Here is a 23,515-nt window from a genome sequence, read left to right on the forward strand (position 1 = left end):
TGTGGTAATGCTAAATGTTACGGCCACTCTGGAAAATAGTTTGGCAGCTTCTTATAAAGTTAAACAACACTAACCATATGACCCAGCAATTCCCCTCCTGGGTATTTACCCCATAGAAATGAAAATTTATGTTCCCACAAAACCTAAACACAAGTGCTTATAGCAGCTCTATTTATAATCACCCAAAACCAGAAACAACCCAAATGTCATTCAACAGATGAATAAACAAAATGTGGTACAATCCATACAATGGAATACTACCAAACAATAAAAAGGAATGACTATTGATACACACAACAACTTGGATGAATCATCTAAAAGGCATTATGCTGAGAGAAAGAAGTCAGTATGAAGATTATATATTGTATGATTCCATTAAATGACTTTCTCAAAAAGATAAAACTAAAGTGAGGTAGAATAGATCACAGTTCCCAGGAGTTAGGAAGATGGGGAGATAGTACAAGGTAGTTTTTTGGGGGATGATGGAACTGCTGCGTACCCTGATAGTGGTGGTGGTTACATGAATGTATGAATCTACATGTGTTAAAATTCTGAGACCTGTACGCTAAAAAAAGGTCAATTTCACTAAACGTTAATTTTTTAAAGAAAAAACCAAGACCGAAAACATGCACACAGCAGACATGAATAAATACACGTTTAAACAGTAAAATGGAATAGGGATGGAATGTCTATTCAATAAACCTTGGAAGTCTGTGTGAATTATTTTGAACTAGAGTTTTGTTGTAAAAGTATTACCACCACTATATCCTTATGGACTAGAAAGCCCCTTCACATTTACCTCATTTAATTGTATCAAATTACATCTTCCTCTAATGCTGTGGCTGATGCTGCTTTTAATCTAAGGGATGAAGATAAAAAGACATTTTCAGACAATTTCTCACTAACCAGAAAGCCTGTGGCTTTGTGCCTCTCACTTGAGGTCAGCTTGAGGACCCTGCTCAAAAGAACAACTCTAGTCTATGTAATTGTACAAAAGACTAATCTTTCATCATAAATTTCCTTACCATTCAGTTATGCCTATTGCTTTAAGCAACACTTTAATGATTCCTCAAACTTCTCCCTTCATTCCTTGACATTATCTCAAGATATTACCTTAAGACATTACCTTAAGAGCACTATGAAACAACTGTTGAGGTAGTCTGTTGTCATTTATCTTCACGTATGTGATAGGGTCATGGAATATTAACAATAAAAGTAATGTTAGAACTATCCACAACCTTTTCATAGCACCAGCAGGGACTATCAGTTTATTGTGATGTGATTTTAACATACCTAGAGTGGCCACATTTGTGGATGTTGCTATTGTTCTTCTACTAGATATATCTCTTATAAATGGCATTATCTTGTTAATTTTTCTGCCCCTATGGTTCACCAAATTTTCCAGCTGCAAACAGCACCCAGAAGTAAATTGTTTTTAGAAACCAACTTACTACTAGTCAGTTAGAACTCAAAGAGATTCAGCCTCTGCCATGAAGTTTGCCTCATTCTGCCTTCACTGTTTTTTTCCAGCTTTACTGAGATATAACTGACATAACACTGTGCAAGTGTAAGGTGTACAACATGTTGATTTAATATACTTACATACTACAAAATGGTTACCACCTGCCTCCACTCTTGAATCCAGTTAACTTAGCTGCTTCCTGCTATGTTCCCCATGTACAAGGCTTCACCTTTTACTCTGGCTCTAGCCACAATATTTCCCCCACTCCCTCTGTGTTGGTACACTGGCCAGGACACAGCAGTCTAGACATTTTGTCAAAGTGTGATCTGAAAAATATCTCTATCAGAAACACTGAGATGCCTGTTAAACATGCAGATTCTTGAGGCCTACTAAATTAAGTGGAGGGAAGAGGAGCTGAGACTCTGCACTACATGTTAACATGCTCTCCAAATAATAAAGTACAGTACTACTGCAGTGGGCACTAATGAGTAGGCTGAATTCTTTAGTTCCTTACTGGGTATTCCAGTTCCGTTTTTGAGCCCAAACTTGAAACAGAGGACTTGCCTCCTCTTTTCAGTACTCACTGATGGTGTCTGCCTATTGAATCTCCCCAGAATATCTGCACCCAGACTCCTTGTCACTATTTTCCCCTCTGAAATTATATCCTGCCCTTCTAAACTTCTCTGAGTCCCCAAAACTGCTTGGATTGCCAACAGATACCATGTTCCATCTGCCTGGCTAAATTTCCTTTCCTCAGCTCCTAGCTACCCCCAAGCACTTGGTCTACCTCAGCCTGTAAAGCCTCTGTAGCTTTATGTCTCCTTCTGACTGATCTTGATTTAAAACACTGTTCTCCAGTATGGAGGTTCCTTAAAAAACTACAAATAGAACTACCATATGACCCAGCAATCCCACTACTGGGCATATACCCTGAGAAAACCACAATTCAAAAAGAGTCATGTACCAAAATGTTCATTGCAGCTCTATTTACTATAACTAGGACATGGAAGCAACCTAAATGTCCATCAACAGATGAATGGATATAGAAGATGTGGCACATATATACAATGCAATATTACTCAGCCATAAAAAGAAAAAAAATTGAGTTATCTGTAGTGAGGTGGATGGACCTGGAGTCTGTCATACAGAGTGAAGTAAGTCAAAAGGAGAAAAACAAATACTGTATGCTAACACATATATATGGAATCTAAGAAAAAAAAATGTCATGAAGAGCCTAGGGGTAGGATGGGAATAAAACAAAGACCTACTAGAGCATGGACTTGAGGATATGGGGAGGGGGAAGGGTAAGCTGTGATGAAGTGAGAGTGGCATGGACATATATATACTACCAAACGTGGGGTGGATAGCTAGTGGGAAGCAGCCGCATGGCACAGGGAGATCAGCTAGATGGTTTGTGACCACCTAGGGGGTGGGATAGGGAGGGTGGGAGGGAGGGAGACTCAAGAGGGAAGAGATATGGGAACATATGTATATGTATAACTGATTCACTTTGCTGTAAAGCAGAAACTAACACACCGTTGTAAAGCAATTATACTCCAATAAAGATGTTAAAAAATAAAAAAAATTTTAAAAACACTGTTCTCAGTACAATGGACAATGATTATGCAATTACACAAAAGTAACATTTAGATGAATCCTGACCTTTCTATCACAAAGGAATTTGAGCAGAGCTGGTCCAGAGAATTTCAGCTTGGCTCACTCTCTATGTGCATAAATCTTTCTTTTCTAACCTGTTATTATATATACTTTCATATACTCAGAAAAGTATAGAACAGCATATAATGAATCCCCATCACTCAGCTTGCCACCTTCCAAATCCCAAAGCAAATCCCAAAGATTATATCATTTTGCCCATTTTTATCTATGTGTATATCTTAAATTTAGTCTCCTTATCAAAGTTAGGGACTATTCCAATATCTTTACCCACCAAATACTTGTTTTGCCATACCTACTGCTATGGCAACCTTCCCTTTAACTAACTGCCCTGAACACACCTGACATCAGCCATATTTTACTCTTCTCTTTTCTCTTTTTCTTTTCTCCTAGCCTACTCCAGGCAAACCATACTCACTGTATCTCCAGAATATTCCTTGAATATCTTTCCTTCTTCCCATACCGACTGCCCTAGCTCAAGCCCACATGGCTTCTTGCCTAGACTATTACATAGTCTTTAAGCAGCCTCCCTGCCTGTCTGTTCCCCTGTCCCTAGTCCAATACACTCAAAGTCAAATAACTAAAGTGGTCTTCTAATCTTCTTCGTTGTTATTGCCCCCAGTGGGAATCAGATTCAGACGTAAATTATAGACCTTTCAGAAAAAAGTACTCCCATGTGTTTATCCTGAATGGAGGTCATGGAGCTCAGGTTTAAAAAAACCTTTACACTCAACAACAAACAGAAAATTAAATTTTAAAAATAGCATCTAAAAACACCTAATACCTGGAATAAATCTAACAAAAGATGTATAAAGACCCCTACACAGAGAAATTACAGACCCCCAAAATGGAAAGATATACCATTTTTATGGATTATAAAATTCAATAGTGTTAAGATCTCAGTTCTCCCCAAACTTATATATAGATTCAATGCAATTCCAATAAAAGTCATAGGAGGATGTTTTGTGGAAATTAAGCTGATTCCAATATATATGGACACGCAAAAGCTGAGGAACTTTCAGTATCCAATATCAAGAATTGGTACAAAAATATAGTAATTAAGCAAGTGTGATATTGGCACAAGGATAAATAGACCACTGGAACAGAAAAGTCCTGGAAATAAGCCCACACACATATATAGACAGGTGGTATATGACAAAAATGACCATGCAACGCAACAGATGAAAAACAAAACAAAACTGAATTCTGTCCTCTATCTCACATCAAACATAAAAATTCCAGACAGACTATATATAGATCTAAATGTAAAAGGTAAAATATTCATGGAAAAGACTCTGACAAGTACAGGTTTCTGGTAACTGACTATACTGCTGAACTGAATGAATAATCATTTTCAGAACTCTAACAGAAAACTGATGAATTCATAAAAGTGCTAACAAAAGATCAAGATGAAAAAAAAAACAAATTAAGCATTTCGGGTTCTTGAAGAGATATTTGTAGACACATGTTCATAGCAGCATTATTCACAATAGCCAAAGGGTAAAAGTATCCCAAGTGTCTGGCAAGAGATGAATGGACAAACAAAATGTGATGTATACATACAATGGAATATTATTCAGCCTTAAAAAAGAAGGAAGTTCTGACACATGCCTTAACATGGATGAACCTTGAGAACATTACGCTAAGAAAAATAAGCCAGTCACAAAAAGACAAATACTGTATGGTGTCACATATATGAGGTATCTAGGGTAGTCACTTTCATAGAAACAAAGTAGAATGGCAGTTGCCAGGGACTGTTTAATGGGTACAGAATTTCAGTTTTACAAAGTGAAAAATCTGCATTCAGTTTAGTGAGGGTCGAGGAAAACAAGTGTGTACATGAGATGGGATGGAGGGATCTGCAGTGACCTACAGCAGGATGTCAGAACCCTAGCAGGATAAAGAGAATGTCTATACAGGAATATGACAGCCTTAGTAGCCCTGCACAAGGTGCTCGAGTCCAAATGGAGTGAGGAGAGCAACCTAGTGCACAGTATCAGAGCCTGAAATGAGAAGGGTCTTCAAAGGGCTAGGGGCAGCAGCTAATATGGGATTTTGGAGACTGATAAGGTGAGGATGGCATCCATATGATGGGTGTCAGGAACAGCAGCAACAGGAGAGACTGGTCACATACAGGGGGGACTGATTAAGAAATTATGTTGAAAAAAAAAAGAAATTATGTTGAGGATAACGAGAGCCAACTTACTAACAGAAAAGGGAGTTACAATTATGGAAAGCAAATTATTGGATAAACCCTGTTGTGTTAGACGAGAATTGGAGATATCTGGTTTTAAATAAATATGTAGATAAAATTAAAATAGCGGTATGTGTGTGCACACGTATGTGTACGCATGTTTACACATACATATATTCCGTACCTCCGTCCAGTGAGAGGACTTGGGAGCAGTGATACTCAATAGCAATGTGTATACCTAACACCCAGATATTGACTTCTATATGTCATTTTCTACTAAAAGAAACCAGAAAAAAAAGAGAAATCACTGATTCCAGGGCTGGGGGGAAAAAGTACAATGTTCAAAGAATGACAGAAATACATAAAAAAGACAAAGAAAGCAGTTTGAAAGCACTCTCACTGGCCAAACAGGGAACAACTTAAGTGTCAAAAGAAATAATGACTGGGCTTCCCTGGTGGCGCAGTGGTTAAGAATCTGCCTGCCAATGCAAGGGACACGGGTTCGAGCCCTGGTCCAGGAAGATCCCACATGCTGCGAAGCAACAAAGTCCATGCGCCACAACTACTGAGCCTGCGCTCTAGAGCCTGCATGCTGCAACTACCGATGCCCGCGCACCTAGAGCCCATGCTCCACAACAAGAGAAGCCACCACAATGAGAAGCCCACGCACCTCAACGAAGAGCAGCCCCCACTTGCCGCAACAGAGAAAGCCCGCGTGCAGCAACGAAGACCCAACACAGCCAAAAAAAAATAAATTTTAAAAAAAAGAAATAATGATAGTATTATAACCCATCAAATAAAACAGGAATTCATAAACTCATTCTGTTAGAAATAGATTGAAAATCTGATGAAGGATAAGATAGTTACATGGTTTCAAAGTACCTTCCCACAAGATACGCACTACAAAAACACTAGCTTTAAAGAAGAAACTGGCAGATGCCACTTTAATCAAGTAAAAAAAGTTGTAAGACAAACAAAAATTATGTGTCACCCAACAGGAGGCAATAAGTAAAACAAAGCAACACTTCTGTGGTATTTCTGCCAAAAATACAGGACCCAAATCTAATCATGAGGAAACATCATCAGATAAACCCAAATTGAGGAATCATTCTATAAAATAACTAGTCTATAATCTTCAAAAGTGCCATAGTCATAAAAGTTAAAGACAGGAACTGTTCCAGACTGAAGGAGACTAAGGAGACATGTCAACTAATTTCAGTACGTGATTCTGGATTAGACCCTTTTGTTATAAAGAACATTATTAGAGGGACTTCCCTGGTGGCGCAGTGGATAAGACTTCGCACTCCCAAAGCAGGGGCCCCAGGTTCCATCCCTGGTCAGGGAACTAGATCCCACATGCATGCCACAACTAAGAGTTCACATGCCACAACTAAGGAGCCTGTGTACTGCAACTAAGGAGCTGGTGAGCTGCAACTAAGGAGCCCTCTGCCACAACTAAGGAGCCCACGTGCTGCAGCTAAGGAGCTGGTGAGCTGCAACTACGGAGCCCGCCTGCCAAAACGAAGACCCTGTGTAACCAAATAAATAAATAAATAAATATTTTTTTTTAAAAGAACATTATTAGAACAACTGGCAAAGTTTGAATGGGGTCTAAGGGGTTAGATCTGTAATTGTACTGTATGTTAATTTCTGAATTTTGATGGTTGTCTTATATAGAATGTCCTTGTTTGCAGAAAATATACACTAAAGCATTTGGTGATGATGTGACAACTTACCCTCAAATGATTCAGGAAAAAATGTCATTTGTGTTGTACTTGAAACTTTTCTGTAATTCTGAGTTGATTCAAAATAAAATATTAAGAGAAAGAGAAAGAATTGCACTGGTAGTTACCAAACACTAAAAATAAAGATAGTGATGTTATATGTATGTGTATTTTATCCACATACACACACCCCAATTAGGTTAACTATCTTAAGAGAGACTATTAGTTTGCCATGGCTACTTATAAAAAGTACCACATACTTAGTGGTTTAAAGCAACATTAATTTATTATTTGATAGTCCTGTAGTTCTAAGTCTGAAATGGGTCTTACTGAGCCAAAAATCAAGGCCTCAGCAGGGCTATGTTCTTTTCTGGAGGCTTAGCTTGTCCTTTCCTGCTTCTAGAGGCTGCTCACATTCCTTGGCTCACGGCTCTCTTACCCAATCTTCAAAATCAGCAACAGTGGATTGAGCTCTCACATGTCATCACTATGACTCCTCTTCAGCCTCCCTCTTACACATTTAGGGTCCCTTGTGATTACACTGAGCCCAACCTGGATTAGCCAGGACAATCTCCCTATTTTAAAGTCAGTTGAGGGACTTCCCTGGCAGTCCAGTGATTAAGACTCTACACTTCCACTGCAGGGGGCACGGGTTCAATCCCTGGTCAGGGAACTAAGATCCCACATGCTGCGTGGTATGGCAAAAAATTAAAAATAAAGTCAGCTGATTAGCAACCAAATTCCATCTGTTACCTTAACTCCCCTTTGCCCTGTAATTTAACATATTCACAGGTTCTTGGAATTAGACTGTCAATCTTGGATGGGGGGTGGGGGGAGGGTATTATTTTGCCTACCTCAAAGAGTTTCCTTTATTCTGAGATTATATGTTTTCTACTTCTGTGGCATTAAAAAGTTCCTTCGTTCATTTATAAAATGGTGCTGACAGTGGTGCTTCTTTTTCAAGTATTGGTTGTGTAGGAAAAAAAACTGTTGACCCTGTAAATCCTGTGTAGGTTTTTGGGTTTTTTTAATAAGCTACTATAATTTATTAATTTATTTTTGCTGTGTTGGGTCTTCGTTTCTGTGCGAGGGCTTTCTCTAGTTGTGGCAAGCGGGGGCCACTCTTCATCGCGGTGCACAGGCCTCTCACTATCGTGGCCTCTCGTTGCGGAGCACAGGCGCCAGACGCGCAGGCTCAGTAGTTGTGGCTCAGGGGCCTAGTTGCTCCGCGGCATGTGGGATCCTCCCAGACCAGGGCTCAAACCTGTGTCCCCTGCATTAGCAGGCAGATTCTCAACCACTGCGCCACCAGGGAAGCCCCTGTGTAGGTATTTTGTAGTCACAAAATCTTGTGACTTTTTTACTGATCTCTTAAATGAAAAAAATCTGAAAACAAAACACACGTTCCTACAAAAGAACCATGTATTTGTTGAAAGATTTGTATGTATTTTTCAGAATACAGAGAATAGATCAATAAGAAAAAGGCAGACAATCCAATTAAAAAAAAAATGACCAAGGCCTGAATAGACACTTCAAAAAAGAGGATATCTAAACAGCCAGTAAACCTAAAAAAGCCAAAAACCTCAATAATCTTTTTAGGTGCTTGATTACAGCAGTCATTAAGAAAATGCAAATTAAAACAGTCAGATAATACAATTCACCCATTAGTATGGCTGAAGTGAAAAAAGACAGTAGCAAGTAAATGTTACAAGAATGTACAACAACTGGAACTCTCATATGGTGCTATAGAAAGTATGAAATGGAAAAAATTCATAGACTCTACTAAAGCTAAACATTTTTCATACCCTATGACCCAGCAATTCCACTCCTAGGTATATACCCAACAGAAATATGTACATATGTACAAGAAAACACACATACAAGATTATTCATAATAGCACAATTCACAGTAACCCAAAACTGGAAATAACCCAAACATCCATCAACAATAAAATGGCTAAAAATTTGAAGTATATTCACACAGTGGAATACTGCATAGCAATAAAAATGAACATACTACACCTAACACAGCAATCTGAATGAATCTTCTTCTGTGGGACAAAAGATGCCAGACACTAGAGAATATATACTGGAGTGATTCCATTTATGTGAAGTTAAATACCAGTAAAGGCAAAAACTAATCTACAGGTATTATATAATTGTTACACAGAAGTGACCACTGGGTAAACATTCAATGAGCTGTATACTTATGATTTCTTTTCTTATTTTACTTCAATAAAAGCTTATATAGACACATACCAAGTACACTAGAATATTATTCTTAAATACAAACTGGATTCAATCCAAACTCCCTAGGCTCCCAATCTATCTTTTTCTTCTTGTCTGCTATTCACCTATGTTCAAATCATACATATCTACTCACACTGTGCTGGCCATCTCCTGATCTTCTGGCCTCTTCCCAAACTACTCCCTCTTCCTGGAACTTCCCACTTCAGAAACAAGTCTGTCAAAATCTATCTATTCCACAAGACTAATATGAAGCTCTCTTCTTCAAACCTTCTAAAGATCTTTCCAGTTAAAACTAATTTCCCCTCCCTTAACTTCCATAGCACCTTACGCCTCTATTTTAGCACTTACCAAAGTATGCCTTAAGAGATATTTACAAATGCCTATCTTCTCAACAGACTGTGAAGTTCTAGAGAAGACAGAAGTTTTATAATACTTAACTTTGTGTCTTCATCCCCTCCTGCCCCCATAACCACCTCCCTCCACATGTAACATAATGTTTTGCACTCGGTTTATGTTTATATTTTTATCAAATCACACTGCATGCCTCGTTTTCAGTTGTCAACTCACTCATTTTGTCAAGTACTACTTAACAGGAAAATGCAGTGCTCCAGCACAATTTAGGACCATAGAGTTCTAAATTTCCAATGAAAACCTTGGATACATATAGGAGTTTAAATAGCATAATTTATCAATTAACACATTATACATGGCAATTTACAATTTAAAATGAACTGAAGGGGGGAAAAAGAGAGAGAGAGAGAGAGAGACCTTTCTTAACTAGGTAAGACTAACAGTTAAGACTTTTCAGTTAAGAAAATGAGCTCAGAGTGAGGTGTCTACTCAAGCCACCACTGTCAGTCCACTGGCCAGTACACTTGCTACACTGTAGTCCATGATCAAGAGCAGGTCTTCATTTGGGGTACTTGTTTTATAAATGTATACATTAACTATATTAAATTTTAATTTTTCTGATTAAAAACAATACATATTCACTGTCAAAAATGTAAAAAACATTAAGGAATATATAGAAAAGAAAAATCACCTAAGTGATGCTTTTTTTGTGTTTCCTAATAAATCTTCAGATGCCAAATATTTTGAAATATTATCCATAATCTAACATTTCACAAAAAAACACATTAACAGTTTAGTGTAGTACTTCCTAAGAAGTACAAGGATTTACGTATCTGTGCTACAAAAACATTATCCACGTGCTAGGGAGCCTAGGGAGTTTGGATTGAGTCCAGTTTGTATTTAAGAATAATATTCTAGTGTACTTGGTATGTGTCTATATAAGCTTTTATTGAAGTAAAATAAGTATACTTTTTAAAGAAATCATAAGTATACAGCTCATTGAATGTTTACCCAGTGGTCACTTCTGTGTAACAATTATATAATACCTGTAGATTAGTTTTTGCCTTTACTGGTATTTAACTTCACATAAATGAAATCACTCCAGTATATAGTCTCTAGTGTCTGGCATTCTGTTTCCATGACTTTTCAGTGAAAGCCTGAAAGTCCCCCAGACATCAGAAAATATCGTTGCAGCCTTAAGTTTAGGTTCAGAGAAGGGGTTTAAGAGCTCTGAACGTAATACCAAGGGAGTTGTTAGGGCATTATGTATGACCTTGATTCAAATTCTGTTACAGTTCAAATTCTGTTACAAATGTTACTCAAGTGACATCAACCTTACCCTTCCCAAGTACAGAAAAACAGAATTGTGATATTGATGAACTTTCCAGGGCATCACTTTGGATTAAAGTCAAGATTCTGATTATTTCTTTACACTTTTTTTTTTCTACATGACATAATACAAAGACACCTGCTGTATTAAATTGTGATTCTGGAAGTATCCAACCAATAGGTGTTGTTCAGTAAGCAAAATGTGAAAAGTGCTAGTCAGAATAGTGCCAACAAGGGAGAGCAGAAAGAAAGCACAATAGTTGTAATAGTAAGCATTTTATCATTCTTCTATAAATCAAGTATATTAGATTATTATTACTATAGTAAATTATTGTGCAAGTTACTCTCTCTTCCACTCCTTCTATGGGCAGAGCATACTTTCCCACCTCTTGACTTGACCGTGTGATTTACTTTGGTTAACGGAGTATCAGCAGGTATAATACAACCAATGACTGAAAGGCACTTGAACAACTGGGCTTGCTCTCTTGTGCCTCTACTAGAGCTATGAGGACAGCTCTGCCTGGGAAGTCACTGCCTCTACAGACTGACTCCCAGAATAACATGTGGAACAGTCCTGAGTGAGCAGCCAAATCCAGAGTGACCCAACAAAATTCAATCTATGTCATCCAATATTCAGCAAATCCACATATTCATGAGAATAAATAACTATCATTGTATTGCCCTGACATTTTGTAGGTCTTTATTACTCAGCAATAGCCAATTGATTCAATGATACTGTGACAACTCCATTTCCTCAGTAATTCAAATGATCAGAAATCTATATGTAAGTCTGGACAGTAACTCTCCACTCCAGCCCATCGGACCAGCAAAGAAATGTGCCATCATATTCCATTGTTTCTCTGCTCTTCAAGGATGAAACACAGTGCAAGTGAGGGTCTCAAGTCAGATTGCCTGGGTTTGATCTCAGGCTTCTTGCTAAGCAGAGAGACTTTGTGCAAGTTACTTAACCTCTCTGGAATCAGTTTCCTCATCTGAAAATGGGAGTAACAATAGTACTGACTCTATCTTACAGGATTATTGGGAGGATTAAATGAAATAATAGTATATGTAAAGAATTTAGAATAGCAAACAGTAAACACTAAGTAAATATATATTAGTTATTCATGGCTGATCATATTTAAAAAAAAAAAAAGAAAAATAAATAAACACAACCCTCCCATTTCTACTGTGGTTATCCTATTATTGACACAGACAGAGTCAGGTCAGGTCAGTCACAAGCCTAGGAGTAGGAAGGCAAGTATACCCTGAAGGGAGAGCCAAATCTCAGAAAGGAGCAAGACCTCAGAAGGAAGTTCCATCTCAAAACGTTCACCTTAAGCAGGCAGGAATTCTCTCCCAGCTCTGTGGCTTTTGCTCCCCTGCTCCCTCCCCATCCTCACCCTGGCCACATACAAAGGCAATCCAGGAACTATGATTGTAGTGCCCCAGAGAACAAATCATATTCTTAACTCAAAATTACTCTCAGTATCTATTCCTCTGTTGTTATCTGAGTCTTCTGTAAAATGTTCTAGCTCTGTTTCAATCAGGCTTCAGAAATCTAAAGGGAATTATCCAGAGATTCCCCCCCCCACCCCCCGTACATGGTGAACTTATGGAATACTAGCTGAAATGGTAAGATCAGGTGGACCTTTCCCATAGAGATTTTCCCCTCCTCCACTGCCGATGTTAGGATGCTGGGATTGATTTATTAAGGAAGAAAGCAGTTTTCTTTATAGTGACCAAGTTGTTAAACATTGGTAAATATTTTCTACTTTATCCACAGTGAATTCTTATTATATACATTCAGAAAGCAACTTCATGCTGTATTAAAATATTGCTAGAAAGCACATGGTATTTTAAAATATTTTACTACCACAAAGATCCTTTTTTCTTTCTTCATTCTCATTCTTTTTTAAATTGTAATGCCATTTACCACAAATAATTTTATCTATACATGATCAAGATCTTACATAATGTACCATCTCCCTTTAGAAATGGAAAAAAATTCTTAACCGGTTATTTTCTTTTAGGATTTAAACAATACACAAAAAAATATAGAATAATAAGTAGTCTCCTTTGAAAGTTCATTTTCTAATTTAGCAATAAAAAATTTCTGGCAATCATTCAAAGTAGAAGAATTTTTACTCCACATCTAATAATTCACTTCCAATAATTTATTATGTACATTACTACAAACATGAATCAAGAAAATGAGCACAGAGAATTATCATTAATTTGTAATTCCATACCCCAATACCTATAAAAGAGTATTCAGAAAAGAAACTGAAGGCTAATTTAAATTGAGAACACGTAACAGATATATAGAAATTTTGACAAACTAAGAACTAGTTTCAAATGTCCATCCAACCAGCTGGTAATCAATCTCACTGATTTAAAGAAAAGCCCATCATAGTGAAAAATCTGAATACTTATTTAAAAATGCAGTTTCTTGCTTTTAGATACATATGGTTCTCAGGCAAAAAAGAAAAGTTCCTGAATCCTATCAATTCACCCAGTATTATCTCTAGAGTAACATTATTAAGACAAGTCATGCAGGAGATCACGTTAGTTCCTTAAGAATTTAACCTCGAAAAAGAGATGCCTCCGAAGCATTCCTAGTGTTATTACCCACAAATTTGGCTGATCCCATTTGTATTTTTATCCTGAGCATCCAACTAGAATAGCATCTGTGGTAGCCAGTCTCAAAAGAGCATGGCCCCCAGCAGTTTCTCTCTGTTTATGCATACCTCTCTTCTTGTCTACAGGTAGAGATTATTTTCCCTCCCTCTGACTCTGGGCTGGCCTTGACTGTCTTTGACCAATGGCAACATTCTCAACTTCCAAACCTAGGACTTAAGAGAACTGGCTGACTGGTTTCTATTTCCTATCTTCTGGAATGCTCCTTCTTAGACCCCAGGCATCATACTTTAAGGAAATCGAAAGGCCATGTGGAGAAAGGAGGCCCACATAAAGGAGGACAGAAGGCCTTACTGCTAGCTGAACTTTCAGCCAGTGGCCGGCCAGCCATGACAAAATGTGGCCATTTTGAACATTCCAGCCATGCCGGCACCCCAGCCAACACCAAGTGAAACAGAAAATGCATCAGTCAACCACAGATTTATGTCTGTTACAGAGCAAGATACCCTTTACACTTTCACTTATCTTTCAATTCTTTAAAAAACTATTTTATACATCCTAAATTTATTTCATGCATGCGTCAAATTTTCCCAGTTCTAAGATCCTGGGATTGGTTTATCCTGCCCATTTAAAATAAACTTCAGGGCTTCCCTGGTGGCACAGTGGTTGAGAGTCCGCCTGCCGATGCAGGGAACATGGGTTTGTGCCCTGGTTCGGGAAGATTCCACATGCCGCGGAGCGGCTAGGCCCGTGAGCCATGGCCGCTGAGCCTGTGCTCCGCAACGGGAGGCCACAACAGTGAGAGGCCCGCGTACCGCAAAAAAATTAAAAATAAACTTCAGGGACTTCCCTGGTGGTACAGTGGTTAAGAAGCTGCCTGCCAATGCAGGGTACACGGGTTCGAGCCCTGCCCCAGGAAGATCCCACATGCCGCGGAGCAACTAATCCCGTGCGCCACAACTACTGAGCCTGCGCTCTAGAGCCCACGAGCCACAACTACTGAGCCCGTGTGTCACAACTACTGAAGCCCGTGTACCCAGAGCCCGTGTTCCACAACAAGAAACCACCGCAATGAGAAGCCCGTGCACCACAACGAAGAGTAGCCCCTGCTCGCCACAACTACAGAAAGCCCACGTGCAGCAACGAAGACCCAATGCAGCCAAATATTAATTAATTAATTAATTTAAAAATAAAAAAACTTCAAATTCATCCCTCAACTTGTCATATAGACAAATATGATATAGAAGGATAGGCAGATATAGATATACCACAAAAATCCCAAAGTAAACTTTAAGTCTAGACCATGTGTGAATTATGGTCAAATCTGAATGACCAGTCTCATTGATAAGATTTTATTATAAAATTTCTAATCAAAGTACTATGTCAATATAATAATGAGCAAAATTCATGAAAGAGAATATCCATTTCATGTTGCTCTTTTAAACAAATTTTACATTTTCTTAAACAGTGGAAATCAGGCATCGGAATAAAAATTATCATTCATAACTCACAACTGAGGGAAGGGATAAAGACAAAATAAAGCCAAATACTATCAACAACTTCAATTTGACTAAAAGGATAGTCCTTCCATGTGTACTGTGCACTAATTACTAGGTGCAAACACAAATAAAATATCTTCCTATCTCAATTGACTAAGGAAACAGACATGTTACAACAGGGTAAATGGGACCAAAGGCAAGTTGTGACTTGTTGTGACTGTTGTGACTGTTACTGAGCTGAAAAAGAATACCAAATCTCTAACTCTCCGTTCTGTTTCAGTTATTAAGGTGTCATTCTTGGTGACCCTCTTCCAGTTGGCCTTTTCTCAAACAGCAGCCACAATAGCAGGCAAGGTCAAAAATGAATGTAACTACTGTAAAACTGAAGAAGAATTGGTTTCTCCCTATGGAAACTGACTCAACATTTAATAATGTGTGGCATCCCAAAAGCTGCAGACTACTACATGGCCATCTCTAGCTCAACTTTAACTCAATCAGGAGACCATTATCAAAACAACTCACTCACTGGTACCAAGCAGAGATCAATTGGTTGAAAATGTTCCTAGGCTGAGGTCTAATGGGGAGTAAAAAAGATGATCTCATAATGTCTCTTTATGATCTTTAAACCACGTTATTCCATAAACCTGACACATGTCAAGATCAGGATTGAGTCAATCTCTAAGCAGGAAAACAAAAATAAGCAACTGCCACTTTTCTGACTCAAATCTAGAAGCTGGCTGTAGATACAAAGCAACTTCCTCTCACTTCTAAAGTCCAAAAAAATTTCAAAGCCTCTTCTTAATATTTTAGAATTTCAACATTGGGCAGAAAACTCAAGAACCTTCTTCAGGCCTAACAGAATTTTGTTAAAGATACACCTGAACTTTAGTTAGGTGTTTCTGAAAGCAGTAATACAAAGTAAGTAAAGTCACAGTAAATCTGACCAGTCGCTGAAAAGGTATTCTTGTAAATGAGGCAGTTTAAAGCCTAAATTCAATTAGGTTAGTGTCCATGTTTGTTTAAATTTGGGTATCTCAGGCAAAGACACAAAATAACTGAAAAAAGAAATAAGATTTGGAGTGACAGGTTACAATTACTTCTGGAAAAAGCAAAACTAGACTGCAAATAATATCAATGTCTCTATGGCCACCTGCTAAGACAGAAGTCAGTCTATGCGTCCCATCATTCTGTAACCACAAAGTCTGGTTTTACATTTAGGCTATACAAATGAAGCATCAGTTTAAAAGCATCAAATATCAGACTCTACAAATTTGCCAAACATACACATATCAAAAACAGAAAAGCATGATTCAAAGTTAAAGAACTAGATTCCAAAGGATTTAAACACACCCACAAAATCCAAGTTCATACTGTGCTTCAACCTAAAACTCATAACTACCAATCCTGACATCTGCCATTCCTCACTACCTGCATTCCCCCTTTTATCTCCTGAATTTCTCCATTGATCTTACCATTTCTTATGGGTCTTTGGATTCTCCATGGCCTTTCCTTTCCCAGAAAGTAGTACAGCACCCGGTCCCCTCATCTTAATATCTCTACAATTTAGCACTAAGTTTTGTTTTACCCTATTAGTTATTAATTTTGCCCCTAATCTCCTGTACCTAGGTTTCCCTAACCAATGAACCTCTCCTGTCTTCTCCTTTCAAACTAGAGGATGTACCCCCTTTCCTGATATTTGTAATTATGGTTCCTAGTCAACCCCCTTCCTTTCCCAGAGACTGTCATCATAGCGCTAGATCCCCATCCCCAGTCCTTTTCTTCCTAAGTAAGGCCCAGTCCTTTCCAGAGTTTGTCAACATTAGTTTGGCCAGGCTAGGATTGTACCCTGAAGGCAAAAGCTATCTCTCCCACCTAACTCTACAAATCTATGTCTCCCACCAGCCCTGTCTTTCCTCTAACCTTAGATCCAGCTGCATCCAGCGCTGCCCGTTTCCCACCCACCTCCTACTCCCAATATCTTTCCTCCCACTATCCCGCGCTCCCCTTCCCCACTCCTGAATGCACCTCTTCTCCCGGGCCTCACCCGTAACCCGCACACAGGGAAGGCCCTGCCAGCGGCCTCACGGCGTCTCTCCTCCCGGCTTCCTCCGCTCTTCAGTAACTGTCCCTACGCCCCTTTCCCTCCAGGGCCCTGCGCGCCGCCCAAAGCCCCCTCCCCGATTAAGCTCCCGCTGTCACTTGGCCTCTCATCCACAAGATGGCGGAGCTGCTGCCCCCACCCCCGGGTCCTCTCCGCAACCCCTCCTACCTCCCAGGAACTCCCGTCCCGTCCCTTCAGCCGCCTCTGCCCCCGGCCCCGGCCTCGGCCCAGGGTCCCGCTGCCCCCTCCTCCAGCGGGATGGCGGCCCATACCCGAGCCTGAGCGACGCCGCCAACGCCACCGCCTCCACCGTTCCCCGGCCTGCACATTCTCCTCACCATAAACTTGAGCGCTTTTTCCTGCAGCACCGCCTCGGCCGGGTCCATAATCGCCAACGGCCACCGGGTCCGCACTCCGCCGGGGCCGCCCCCTTGGTGCCAGGCCGCAACCAACGCAGCGCCCGGATCCCGCCTCCTCTTCCTTCTCCCCGCCCTCTTACCTCTCAGGCACCCGCAGGGGGGCCAGGGAGGACCAGCTGTTCCGTGCGCGTGCGTGAGCCCACTGGCTCACGGGATTTGTAGTTCTGGGGCCTCCCGCCGCAAAAAATGACGCCACACCGCGAACTGCGACTCCCGCGGTTCACTGCGGTAGGGTCGCAGTGGCTGACAAGCCGAATCTAGACAACGGGCACTCAAGTAGGGAATCAGCGTATGGGAATCGTAGTTTACAGCTTCTAGGGCTGGGAAACGAGAGGGGCATCGGTGTCTCCGTGGTTACCGATCGACGCCAGTGGCGTCTTGCCTGGCAATGATATCAAGATGGCGATCAGTGCCTCACCTGTAGCCCAAATATTGGAAAAAACTGTGAGAGGACAGAGGTCCTAGGGCCTCCCTAACTGTGGTTGTAGAGAACTGGACGCCCCCAAAATTCATGTCTGGCGTCTGCGGGACGGATTTCAACCCAGAGGCGTTTGGCCTATGGGCACCTGGCAGCACCTTATAGACTAATGCAGAATTTCAAGGTCCTCCTAAGTCATCGCCCCACATTTCTGCCTGTCACCTTATTCTAATCCACAGTAAATCAGGGCCGAACAGAACTCGGCTCAGGAAATTCTCGGGTGTTTAGCACTCAGAAACCATGGACGCTATTGCTAACCCTGAGATGTAAGCCCTGCATTAAGGGTTAAATGGGTACTTGCAAAAGGCCTTTAATGGTGGAATATAATGGCCTTCCAGCAAATAAAGCATGTAAGTATTTAGTTTGGCCTTAAAAGGGACAGTACGAATTTATTTGGGAAATTGGGTTTAACCTAAGTGGAAAAAACACTGGGGTTGGGCTAAAAGTGATACGCTGTACAAAATATCTGCGTTTATAAAATAAGTGAATTAGGGAAATACCTTTTCGGTTATAAGGAAATTTTCCATTGTAAACTATTTTATTCATTCTTTCATTCAACAAACAGCATATAACCGTGTGCAGACATCGTGCCAAGAGATGGGGGGGATTCAGTAGTGAACGCAATAGACCCAGTCTCGTGGAGCTTACATTTCTAGTATGTTGATACTTTGTCCTACTCATCCCTACGTCCTCAGAACTCAGCACAATACCTAATACATAATAGACTTTAAGTTAATAAAAAGTTTTACTCTTGAATTAAAAAAAAAAATGTTTTACACTACTGCAAAATGAAGACTCAAAACTCATTCATATGGGGCTTCCCTGGTGGCGCAGTGGCTGAGAGTCCGCCTGCCGATGCAGGGGACACGGGTTCGTGCCCCGGTCTGGGAAGATCCCACATGCCGCGGAGCGGCTAGGCCCGTGAGCCATGGCTGCTGAGCCTGTGCTCCGCAACGGGAGAGGCCACAACAGTGAGAGGCCCGCGTACCGCAAAAAAACAAAACAAAAACTCATTCATATGAATACTACCTGCAGCTTCTCATAGGACTAAGGCAGTATGTGACATGGTTGCCAAAAAAGCTAAAGCAGTCCTAGGCAGCTTGAAGAGACTAGTGTCTGGGGAATAGAGTTTTATGGTTTTACTCTGTTTTAAAGCACTAAGACCATACCTGGAGTACTTTGTGGGGTTTTTCTTTTGTTTAATTTTTTTAATACAAATTAATTTTGGCTGCGTCAGGTCTTCATTGCTGTGCGCAGGCTTTCTCTACTTGCAGCGAGTGGGGTCTACTCTGTTGCAGTGCACGGGCTTCTCATTGCGGTGGTTTCTCTTGTTGCAGAGCATGGGCCCTAGGCACACAGGTTCAGTAGTTGTGGCACGTGGGCTCAGTAGTTATGGCTCGCGGGCTCTAGAGCACAGGCTCAGTAGTTGTGGTGCACAGACTTAGCTTTTCCGAGGCATGTGGGATCTTCCTGGACCAGGGCTCAAACCGGTGTCCCCTGCATTGGCAGGCAGATTCTTAACCACTGTGCCACCAGGGAAGTCCTCACACCTGGAGTACTTTATTCACTTATGGGCACCATGTTCTGTAAACATCATATGCAGGAGCGTAGCCAAGGACAAGATAACCGAAAGAAAAAATATTGATGGATGCTTACTCTGAAAAAAGAGCGCTTAGGAATAACATGACAACTAAATTCAAGTATTTGAAAGTATTGAAATGCATATGTATATAGCTCTATAGGGCAGACTAGGACCACTGGGTGGGATAATAATTATGATGATGATGATAACAACTGTCACTTTATTAGCTCTTTATGCCAGGCACTACACTAGGTATTTTACAGTCATAATCTCTAATATAGAGTAACTTTGTAAAAACAAGTACTATTATCCCTAATTTACAGACGAAGTAAGTGAGACTGAGAGGAGATAACTTGCTCAAGTCATACAGCAAATTACATCATCAGGATTGTAACCCAAATCTGCTTGACTCCAAGGCCTGTGCTATTTTCCCTGAACCACACTGTAATAACATAGGACTCAGACTCAGAGCTTTCTAGTAATCAGAGCTGTCCTGACAAAAGAAACATAGAGGCAGGATGACCATATTGTCTGAAAACATAGAGGCAGGATTGTCTAGGAGGGTTCAGTTTGGGTGGGAGGTTAAGATCTTTTAAACTCTAAAATTCTGCTCTGGGGACTTCCCTGGTGGCACAGTGTTTAAGAATCCACCTGCCAATGCAGGGGACACAGGTTCGAGCCCTGGTCCAGGAAGATCCCACATGCCGCGGAGCAACTAAGCCCGTGCGCCACAACTACTGAGCCTGCTCTCTAGAGCCCACGAGCCACAACTACTAAAGCCCACGTGCCACAACTACTGAAGCCCACGCACCTAGAGCCCATGCTCCACAAGAGAAACCACCGCAATGAGAAGCCCACGCACTGCAACAAAGAGTAGCCCCAGCTCACTGCAACTAGAGAAAGCCTGCGTGCAGCAACGAAGACCCAACACAGCCAATAATAAAAAAATAAAATAAAATAAAATAAAATAAAATACTAAATATGGGGAATTCCCTGGCGGTCCAGTGGTTGGGACTCTGCATTTTCACTGTGGAGGGTCCCGGTTCAATCTCTGGTCAGGGAACTAAGATCTTTCAAACTGCGCCATGCAGCCAAAGAAAATTAAAAATAAAAAATTTTTAAATTAATTAATTAATTAAAGAAAATTTCCAAAATTAAAACTTGGGGAATAAAAAGAAGTGAGAGACTTGAGTATATTTAAATGGTGATAGAAAGAATCCATTAGAGAGAGAAAGGTTGAAGATAAAAGAAAGAGGAGGGCATAATGAGGGAGTCAGGTCCTGAGAGAAAACAGAATGAAATCCAGATGGAAGGATTAGCCTCCAGTGACAGAAATGGAGGGAGAGAGTATGGGTGCAAAGGCAGGTGGGGTATAGAGCTGGAGGAGAAAGGTTGAAGAAATGCATTTCTAATGGGTGTTGGAATAGGCAACCAGCAATCTCTGCTGCACAAAGAAATGAGAGTTTTGCATTTTCTGCCCTTCTGGATTATGTTTATCCCCTTTCTTTCATTCAATAGCACAAACAATCAAGAAGTAGCTTTTCTTAGGTTCAATTAATGTTGTTCTAGACCAGTGGTTCTCAGCTGGGGGCAGTTTATCTCCAAAGGACATTTAGCAATATCTGTGTTCCGGGCCTACAGCAGGAAAATGCTGTGGAGGACACAGGATACCTCCTCCTTTTGAAGGATATGTTCTGAAAGTCCAATAAAACAGTTCTGCTGTATCTCACTGGAAACTGTGTGACCTTGGGCAAGTTACTTAAACTCTTTATGCCACATCAGCAAAACGGGGACCATAATAGTTCTTATCTCATTGGGCTGGTGTGAAGGTTCATGGAAAATTCTTAGACCATTACCTGGCACATAGTAAGTACTCAATAAATGTTAACAATTAATAGCTCTAAATTTCATATAATTTGCATATACAATCAAGATGGGCTCAGTTTGGACTTTCTCCTTCCTGAATAATTTAGTCTTAAAACTATTACATAGGCCAGAACAAAGTTGGTGTCCATGCTGAAAGGTAATCTGGCATGGGGTGTTGGAGCCCAACTGGTGTGGTAAGAGCATCCATGTGGAGGAAGAAGCTAGCAGCCGCAATGGGAGATTGTTTACATACATACATTCTCTAGCCCTGCCCACTGTGAGGGTCTTGGAGCAGCAATACCCAGTGGCAGTAAGTACACTTAGCATCCAGATCTTAGCTTCTAAGTACCATTCTCCACTAAAAGGAATCAGTGTTCCTTGGGGAAATAGCTGATTTCAGAGCTAGGACAAGGAAAATACAAGATGAGCCTAGAAAATTTTGTGCCAGAACACAAGGAAGTACTCAAAAAATAATGGAGATATGTCTCCCCAAATACTTAATGATTCGAAAAAGAAAAGAGTAACTTCACAGTGGGGAAGCCTGGCAGATATAACTTTAAGCAAGCGATCAAAGTGAACAACATCAGGAATTCCCTGGCAGTCCAGTGGTTGGGACTCCACACTTTCCCTGCAGGGGGCATGGGTTTGATCCTTGGTTGGGGAACTAAGATCCTGCATGCCATGTGGAGCAGCCAAAAAAAAAAAGCAAGGTGAACATCATCAGGAATGGGGCAAATTGAAATTGTGCGCCCCTGATACAATGCAGTAAGAAGAATAAAGATGTGGTGGTGTCTACCTCCAAGATGACATCCAATAATTCTTGCCTCCTGGTATTCACATCCCTCCTATACTGAATAGGGCTGATTTGTTTAACCAATGAGATACTGCAGAAATGATGGAGGGTGACTCCCAAGGCTAGGTTATAAAAAATATTGTGGTTTCTGCCTTATTAACTTGGAGTACTTGCCTGGGGGAAACAAGGCACTTAGTTATGAGGAACCCCAAGCAGCCCTGTGGAGAGGTCCTCAGAGCAAGGAACTGAAGCCTTCTGCCAATAGTCAGCAACAAATAGCCAATAACATGAGTAAAGCATCTTGGAGCAGATCCAACAGCCACAGTTAAGTATTCAGGTGACTACAAACCCAGCCAACATCTTGAACACAACCTCATGAGACACTGGGTAGAACACTCAGCTAAACTGTTCCTCTGAATTCCTGACCCATATGAGATAATAAATGTTTGTTGTTATTTTAAGCTGTTAAGTAGGAGGGCTGTCATGTGGCAATAGATAACTAATACAGATTCTCTTGTAGGTAGTCTAACCCCAGAGCCTAAATGCATTTATTAACAATAGTATTGGGACTTCTCTGGTGGTGCAGTGGTTAAGAAACTGCCTGCCAGGGCTTCCCTGGTGGCACAGTGGTTGAGAGTCCGCCTGCAGATGCAGGGGACACAGGTTCGTGCCCTTGTCCGGGAGGATCCCACATGCCACAGAGCGGCTGGGCCCATGAGCCATGGCCGCTGAGCCTGCGTGTCTGGAGCATGTGCTCTGCAACGGGAGAGGCCACAACAGTGAGAAGCCTGTGTACCACCAAAAAAAAAAAAAAAAAAAAAAGAAAGAAAAGAAAGAAACTGCCTGCCAATGTGCAGGGGACATGGGTTCGATCCCTGGTCCGGTAAGATCCCACGTGCTGTGGAGCAACTACGCCTGTGCGCCACAACTATTGAAGCCTGCGTGCCCTAGAGCCCGCGTGCCGCAACTACTGAAGCCCAAGCACCCTAGAGCCCGTGCTCCACAAAAGAAGCCACCGCAATGAGAAGCCGTGCACTGCAATGAAGAGTAGCCCCCACTTGCCTCAATTAGAGAAAGCCCACGCAGAGCAATGAAGACCCAACACAGCCAAAAATAAAATATTAAAGAAAAAAAAAAAGAATCTCAAGAGAGAGGA

General features: G+C 40.9%; 1 protein-coding gene across 9 annotated transcripts in view; it reads right to left on the reverse strand.

Moving 5' to 3' along the window:
• The window catches only part of BTRC (beta-transducin repeat containing E3 ubiquitin protein ligase), a 189,842-nt gene extending 172,104 nt beyond the window's left edge, over positions 1-17,738 (reverse strand). For 2 of the 9 annotated variants that reach the window (XM_059054101.2, XM_067024846.1), the window contains exon 1: positions 17,560-17,706. In XM_059054101.2, coding sequence (XP_058910084.1) covers positions 17,560-17,607 — 48 coding nt within the window. In that variant the 5' untranslated portion in view covers positions 17,608-17,706. Of the gene's footprint in view, positions 1-16,592; positions 16,614-17,164; positions 17,341-17,493 lie in introns of those variants that run through there. The other 7 variants (XM_059054099.2, XM_059054097.2, XM_059054098.2 and 4 more) reach the window with 6 other exon arrangements.
• Positions 17,739-23,515: the final 5,777 nt, after the last annotated feature.

Source organism: Kogia breviceps, chromosome 2 (genome assembly GCF_026419965.1).
Source record: "Kogia breviceps isolate mKogBre1 chromosome 2, mKogBre1 haplotype 1, whole genome shotgun sequence".
NCBI classification, from domain to species: Eukaryota; Metazoa; Chordata; class Mammalia; order Artiodactyla; family Physeteridae; genus Kogia; species Kogia breviceps.